General features: G+C 40.2%; 1 protein-coding gene across 1 annotated transcript; it reads left to right on the top strand.

The window, feature by feature from the left end:
- Positions 1 to 4,218: 4,218 nt before the first annotated feature.
- On the top strand, positions 4,219 to 7,813 carry LOC118734407 (asparagine synthetase domain-containing protein CG17486-like). The gene is made up of 4 exons (XM_036464130.1): positions 4,219 to 4,341; positions 5,952 to 6,251; positions 7,103 to 7,545; positions 7,600 to 7,813. Exons 1-4 carry the CDS (start codon positions 4,219 to 4,221, stop codon positions 7,811 to 7,813), a joined length of 1,080 nt encoding a protein of 359 aa, XP_036320023.1.
- Positions 7,814 to 8,241: the final 428 nt, after the last annotated feature.

Below are 8,241 nucleotides of genomic sequence, written 5' to 3'. Positions count from 1 at the left end.
CTTTTTTGATACCCGAACAGAAAGGCAACCAATTTGCGCGGAAAAAAGACCTTTTAAAAAAACTGAACACTTAAAAGAAAAATAATCTTGTAAAAAACCTTAAAGCTGAATTCTAAGAAATAAGTATATTGAACGCAAATAAACGCGAATTCCTGAATTAAACAAACATAAAATAAGGAGTGTTTTATTCCGACGTGCACAAGTGAATAATTTAGCAGGATCCCCGCCGGCGAACAACCAACCCAGCCGATTCCCTGCCAAGAAGCCCCACCGCATAGTCGTAGACCACCAACTCCTGGGAAAGAGCAAAACAGCCGTCGCCAATCTAAGCCAATTGGTTAGAGCTTACCCCCTGCATTTGCGAAAGTGTAAAGAATAATATGCAAGTGGTTTTATAACGGCCATCGGCGGCCTTTACTTTTTCTACTATTTAATTTATTTTTTTAATTAATCAAAACGACGATTTTTCAGTATAATTTGGCTTATACCAATGTGGACATAAATTGCGTTATGACCTCTGAATCTATAGCGGAATAAGTGTAATTTTTGGTTTATAAAGTCAATTTGCAATAATTCAAATATTTTTGAGTGCTATTAGCAATCTTTTAAGTTAAATTTCAGTTTTTAAAATAGAGTTCTCAAATAGACGGTGTTGACTTACCTTTATTGTTTATTGCTTTAATAAATGCAATTTCTATTTGAATGTATTGTCAGGAATGTATTCCAAGTACCATTAAGTCTTTTGAAAACAAAAAAATTTTGACTTTCGTCCAGCTAGATCTGCTAGCCGAACCACTGTGCTGTGCCTGCAGCACCCTCCAGTTATCCACCTTCGTATGACCAATCGTAAAGAGAGTTAGGTCAAGAACGTTCCTTGATATGGGTTCAATATACGTCGCTTCTTCACCTCTATTAGCTACTACTAATTCTTTTTGTAATGTAATGTTTAGAAGTAACTCACCTCTTTCATTCGTGCTGGATCCTACTATAAGCGGTTGCTTCCTATCGCTAGCCACTTCTACCGTCAAGTCGCCTGCAGTTCTTACCTTATTGTGCGTGTTGGGAACATATCGCCACCTGAGTGGAACATCGACCTACCTCGGCAGCCAGTTCAAAAATGCCCTATCTCAGAAAACTTTTCAGAATTGGATTGAAGAACGCCCTATGTATGATTTTGATTGAAAAAGGCCCTATCTCAGAATTCGGTTGAAGAACGCCCTATCTCAGCTGCCGATTCAAAAACGCCCTATCACAGCACATTTTCAATGTATTTTTAGCTGAGAGAGGGCGTTTTCGAACTGGCTGCTGAGATAGGTCGATCTTCCACTCAGGTGACGATATGTAGCGTAGTTTTCCGACTTGAAGCCAGAAACTAGGCTGCCCGAAGCGAGCCAAGGTTCCTGGGGAAGAGAAGCTCGGCTGTGGCGATTTTACTTTTATGTAGATTTATTTGAAGGACCTTAGCCATTACCTTTACGCTCCTCAGGGTTGGTTGTAGTGTCCAGCTCACCCGTCTCCATATTGCGTAGGTTGAGAAAGGACTGTAAGATCTCTTCAATGCCGAGATCGTTCTCCACTTCCCCAGCCTAAAGCGTGTTGTGGTTGTTGTCGGCATGGTTTGTCTTTTTTGGCGAAGGTAAACGCTACCTACGCCCCAAGCCATCTTGCCGAATCGAGCATATAGGATGTCCTTAGCTGTCTTATTTATCTGGAGGATGCCACCCTCATTTGACGATGGCTTGACCATGCCCAACACCTTCCAGTCAGCCGTCGGTACGTCGGGGGTTTGTCTTTGCAGTAGGCGCATGTGGACCTTCGCCTTCGGGATCGACGGAATCTCGCTGCGATTTACTATTTCGAGAGATATCCCTCCCATAGGCCTTGGAGACCTTTTACCGCTCCCTCTACCCATGCTAACGACTGATCATCCTTGCAACTTATAATTTTTACACCGCTGAACCACCCTGCTCCGTCAAATGTCGGCATAGGTGTGTTTGACTCCGCGTCCATTTAAACGAATAAGGCTTCAAGCAGTTTCATTTCCACTGCCTTCCACCTCTCTTATGTCATCTGTCCGAGTGGGTTAGTGCGGCCGATGAGCGCCACGACCAGATGTCGCTTGGCAATCACATTGGCCGCCGCCGCACATAGGGGTATTTGGCCGATTTATGTTAGATATAGCTTAAGCAAGGCTCATACCGAGTTTGGTACAGATTCGTGAAGCGGATACTGAGATACAGCATTTCATAATAAGTGGGCGGGACCAACCCATTTTCCAAACATTTCATAATAATCCTAATTTGTTCCAAAATTTTACTTCACATACCAATTTTCAACACTTTGGATACAATACGGAAACGCTTGGGGCAACGTCGCTCGTAGATGCACCAAGGGTTTAATTTTGAAATGAAATAATCAAAAACAAACACCACGGATTAATTCAATATATAACACAGTAGCTTTATTAGTCAAATTGGTGAAATATGTATTGTGATTTTTGGTATACAATATTACCTTGAGAAATACGCAGGCGTAGTGGCTGGATCGCTTTCGGTGTGGTCGAAGTGCTCGATACAAGTGGCCGAGCTCTTTTTAATGGAAATAAGTTTACCCGCCAAGCAGCCAACTGTTTGGAGGGGAAACTTAACGAAAATTTATTCAACGGAAAAGGACATTCATATGTATTTACTAACGGCGTATCAGTTATTTGGTCATATATATACACATTTATGTGAGTGTGTGGATATGCTCGGTTGCATGAAAGTGCATTTTCACATTAGGTGGTTCACCCGTTTAGTTACTTGGTTTAGCGTGGAGGCCTAAACACAATATTTACTGAAATATCGTAGATTTATCTAAATTTAAAGATTTATCTTAATTTAAACGCTTGTATACCCAAAACTATTTTTTTTATCATCAGTAATATAACACCAATGTAAAGGAAAACAAATGTTTATTCCGAAATACATAATATAGTTAGGTTCACCTTACATTCCCGCAGATTTCTAGCTACAGGACCCAAAGGTCCAAAAAACATCACGTTTGCTTATATCTCGAAAACTATTCTTTTTAAATTAAATATATTCATATTCTGATTCAGCGGCCTCAAATTCATCTAAAAAGTTGAAATTTGGTGTTAAAATAGATCTAAAGTACTGTTACTATATACTAGTTGCGTTTTTAGATTCTTCTTTAATACATTTTCTAAGTAAAGAAATACCACTTATCTAACATTTTCTGCGGGCAATCTTTTCACACTACATTAGCCAAATTTCTAAGCTTTCAATTGAACAATGAATAATAACGCGATCTCTCCCGGGGATACAACAAATTCCTTAATATTCCACAAAAATGTAAAAAAATACTCTTTGAAACCAGCTATTTTCATTACATTTAAATTAAACTTTTGCTTAATGAAATGTTAATAAAAATTAACACTTAAATGCATTATTACCGCCTGTATGCGGATCCATCACTACTTTTTAAGAATACAATGCAGAAATCAAAATATTAACTTAAAACCGTCACGATCTTTCTAGATATCGAAAATTTATTTATAAGCAGCGTTAGAATATTCTGTTTCCGGTCAACGGTGAGCGTTCGCTGTCCAATTTAGAAAAGTGAGGGGGACTGGGAAATGTTATTTGAAATGTTTTCTATCGAACGTGACTATTTTTTTAAGTTTCCTTCAAACTTGTGTCAAATTGGTTGATGGCCGCCTCAATCGTTCAAATACCCCTTTGTGTGCCGCTGCCTTGGATGTAGGTGGCAGCTGTATGACCTTGGGCCTCCTTGTAGCCTCGTCCCTACATTTATGTTTCTTTAGAGGCTTTGCTGCCTCTTCTTTCACAGGACGCTGCCTTTTGCTCGCCTGCGCCGCCACAATCTGCTCCACGATCCGGTTTGCGAACTGTGGATCCTTAGCTGAAATACTGGCTTCGCAGCGTAGTAGGACCGTTCTCTACCTCCTCCCTAGCGCAAGCCAACATTTTCTCCTCCTCCTCAGTCCGGTTGGACCTATCACTAAGTCGGTCGCATATTTTGACCGCAGCCCTATATCGCGCCTTACTCTTCAATCCTTGCTTGCTTGCCCTCGTCGTCGGTCTTTTCCTCCGTTCAGGAAGAACATCCTCAGATTTGCCCGGAGAGCTTAGAAGAGCCTCTTCTCTGTTCGTGCTTAGGCTTACCGCGCTTTGCTGGTTCGAGTCTTCTAGGACTATGGCACAAGTGCGCGGCAAGCCGTGTCTGGCAGTAGTACTAGAACCACTGTGGACTGCTCCCTCCACTGTAGAGGTGTGGCCGCAGGCGACACAGCCTACGTTATCGCTATGCCCGCCGGTGGTAGTGGAGAGTTTATACCTCGGGCGTAGCTAGCCCCCGCCAGCTTGCACGACTGCTTCATAAAAACAAGCCTACTTTGCAATAGCGGTGTTAACAGCGATGCCCATTGGCCAGTCGGCACCCGCTTGTAGGATATAAGTATCTAGGAGGATTTTCGCCGACCTTCATACCATGTAATTGCACCATAATTCGCAAAGGCTCTGTGAAAAAGTTGTACTTATGAAATTGAATTTTCTGATTTCAAAAATATTCAACACGCTGCTTAACGAGGCGAAGCACAATCTGTGGTCGATATCGGTAAAGTAGTTTTTATATACGCATATGTGATTTAAGTGGGCGGTGCCATGCCCATTTTCCCAAAATTAAAAAAAAAATATTTTTTTTTTTGTTTACGAGACATTGTATATATCAGTTTTGAGTAAATATTGATTGTTCTTGTTGTTGTAACAGCATACAGATTCCCGAAAGAGTTTTTGGGGAGTGTTACTGGAGTGGCAGTCCTTGGCCAGATATAAATCTGGGTCGTTCCGGTTACGTAGACCCGACTGTCGTGGGAACGAGAGAATATGAGCGTACATTAAATATGATGAATAAAGTAAATATTGATGAACTCCTTCGCCACACTGCTCAAAAAATCTGCACGTCCGGTACACACACACAAATAAATTCAAGGCCGTATTTTTGCTTAAATTGTTTTACTTCGACAATTTTTATGCAATTCCATTAGGTGAGGTATCAATTTATTCGAAAATAAATGTTCTTTTAGATAAATACCACATATTCGGCAACTTTCATAGACATTTTTGAAATTAGTGATGATCAAAGTTGAAAAAATGAAGAGAAATAGGGGCCCATTAAAATTTAACCGATGAAAACTCCCAACAAGCCAAGTCTAACAATATATTGTTATAAAATGTTTTAAAGGTCTATAAATCCTCTTTTCAAAACTTGTTCGATTTTTAAAATCGGATGGAAAATAGTCAAGCTATTAATAGATAAGTGCATCAAGTACGAAAATAACGGTTTTTTGGTATAAAAGAATGGAGGGTTCAGGAATCATACGGGACCTATTTTCATGTTGTACTCGACCATACCTACAACCTACATTCCCGGGGAGTTTTCTATCTTCTCCCTTTCCTCCTATCATGAATAAAAATTCCCTGTGGATTTTTTCTTTTAAATGGCGGAGTTGAGCTGTCAAAAAACAGTCAAACAGCTCTTTCGAAGTTCGGATTTCCTTCTCCCAAATTTCGGGGAAAATGCTACTCTCGTAAGAGTTAAGAATTGGAGGATTTCTTTCTCGGGAGAAACAAAATTCCCGGAGAACAAACTCCCCGGGAGTTTTCATAATTGGGCCGCTTGTTGCTTGGGACTGCCAGACCGATGCCGTGACCAATCTCTGACACCCCTGCTGGTGCTGGATTTCTGGTCATCCTCACTGGCGTGCTCAACTGGCTCCTCTGCGGCTAAGCGCTCAAGGAAACCTACTGTTGGACCTATTGCTGTTGCTGGCGTACCTTATGTAGTCGGCGCTTCCGTCGCTTTTACCGCTGCGTTTGAAGTGGTTGCCATTGTTGTTGATTTTGTTTTGGTTGTTTTATTTTTGTGAGTTTGTATTATCTTGTTCGTACGACTGCCTGCCCGACGAGGCGAGCTTAGCAGTCAAAATAGTTGGAGGGGATCTCATCAAGTCCACCGCGCCACCGTTACTCCTCGATGCGGCCCGTTGTCTAAGAGGCGCCGTTAAAATAGAGCCATTCCCTCCTGGCTGCAAGCCGTCTAATAGGCACGGTGTCGCATCACACCCTGGATTAGGAGGCGGCAGTTCTTGGTCACCGATCACCATCAGCCCCACCCTGGAGAAAACACTGCGCGGAAGCTACAAGCGCGTCAACGATGCCCCAAACCAGGTATGGGGCTGGTCAACCCCGCACCAACGACCAGGTGCCTGCCCTAGCGAGGGAACCCAAATGTTTGTTGGGTTACCATATTGCTAATAACTCGAGAACGAATTTGGAAAAAAGGCGAATAAGCGAACACTGGTCGCTGTACGCATTTTTTCAAAACACCAAAATGGACGGTATTTTGCTTTCCGGTTTTTTATTTGGCTTCTTATTTTTACGAAGCAACTTCAAATATATGTATATGTTGAAAAATAGTAGTTATAAATCAAATCAAATGAATAAAATCGCTAAAAATTTGTATGGTTAATAAACGTTAAAAATATTTCTTTCCCATTGCAGCGTACAAAAAATTTCTCATCCATGAACTCTTGTGAACCAACTCTTTGTTTAGATTTCTAAATTGGGCCCACTTTTTGGTTCAGAACAGTTTTTTTAGGTCCCTGTAATATACCGCTTTGAACATTTAAGTGGGGGGGTATGTCTGACAAAATGTACCGAATGTTAAAAGAACTCGTTTCTGAAATAATACAATTCAGGACCTTTTGCCATGTTGTATATATGTACATATGTATATACAAGTAGGTAGGTACATATCACAAAAAACTTTTCAAGAACGCCCTATATCAGAATTTTATTGAAAAACACCCTATCTCAGAATTTGGTTGAAGAACGCCCTATCTCACTTCAAAATGTATTGAAAATGTGCTGATATAGAGCGTTTTTGAATTGGCAGCTGAGATAGGGCGTTTTTAAAACGAATTCTGAGATAGGCCGTTCTTAAAAAGTTGTTTGAGATAGAGCGTTTTTGAGCTGGTTGCCGAGATAGGTCGATCTTCCACTCAGCTGTCGATATGTAAATTCCAATCATTAATCCAATTGTATTTTTTCAACAGAAATCTTTCGATTTGTATGCATTGTGTAGAAGCCTGGCGTCCTCCTGTGATTTGTTTGAGGCTTTGTTGGAGAATCAAGATTTATTACTTGAACTGGAACATTTTTCATTTCTTATCGAAGAATCTGTGAAAAATCGTGTAAGACAAACTACACCTTATTGTATCAATTGCTTACATGATCGGAGAAACTGCAACCATGCCAAAATCGCTATCCTCTTTTCCGGAGGCATCGACTGTTCGATTCTAGCCGCTTTATCAAATAAATATGTCAAAGAAAATGATCCCATTGATCTAATTAATGTAGCATTTGAAAAGTTAGATAGTACAGGACGTATAAGCTGGGACGTGCCTGATAGATTGTCTGCTAAATCTTCTCTCATGGAGCTAAAAAACATATATCCACGACGGTAATTTATTATCAAACCAGACAGCACCCATTTACATTACCATGTTTTTTTCAGGAGGTGGAACTACGTGGAAGTTAACGTACGGCGAGAAGAGCTTCATGATAATTTACGAAATCATATTAAACATCTTTTATACCCATTAAATACGGTTTTAGACGAATCTATTGGTTGCGCATTTTGGTTTGCTTCCCGCGGCAAAGGTATATGCTCAGGAAAGGAATATATCTCAACTGCAAGAGTAAGTTGTTTAAATTATTATTATTATTAAAACAATAGGTCTAACCCTCTAGAAAATTGCGAATGAACTAAGAACTACAAAGTACAAAGTTTTAGACGCATTGAAAAATGTGTAGAGTAGCAAGGCGAATTTATACAAGGTGATGTTACTAGATCAACTGATTTCGTATATATGTTTCGCGTCACGGCTTAGAATGTCAAATTGAAATATTTTGTTTGCATTTCCACACACACCTACAAATTTTGACTGAAATCTTTAAAAATAGTAGGGCGCATTTATAGTCAAAAATCTACACTAAAGCTCGTTGCAGCTTTTTGATAAAATTTTCAGTGAAATAAAGCTGATGAGATTAGATTTAGAGGAGGGAGCAGGTCACCTAGTTACCGAAAACGATCTATTGTAACAAACCTCTATTTAACTACAGGTCATCTTTAATCCACGTATTGCTAATTAACCTC

The sequence above is a fragment of the Rhagoletis pomonella genome, unplaced genomic scaffold (genome assembly GCF_013731165.1).
Source record: "Rhagoletis pomonella isolate Grant_MI unplaced genomic scaffold, Rhpom_1.0 Rhpom_scaffold_00002, whole genome shotgun sequence".
NCBI classification, from domain to species: domain Eukaryota; kingdom Metazoa; phylum Arthropoda; class Insecta; order Diptera; family Tephritidae; genus Rhagoletis; species Rhagoletis pomonella.
This window is presented reverse-complemented; position numbering and strand designations above follow the sequence as displayed.

Coding starts and splice junctions, on each gene's coding strand:
- LOC118734407 (XM_036464130.1), top strand. CDS start 4,219: ATGGCACAAGTGCGCGGCAAGCCGTGTCTGGCAGTAGTACTAGAACCA. Junction 4,342..5,951: donor TATCGCTATGCCCGCCGGTG/GTAGTGGAGAGT, acceptor TATTTTTGTGAG/TTTGTATTATCTTGTTCGTA. Junction 6,252..7,102: donor TCAACGATGCCCCAAACCAG/GTATGGGGCTGG, acceptor GTCGATATGTAA/ATTCCAATCATTAATCCAAT.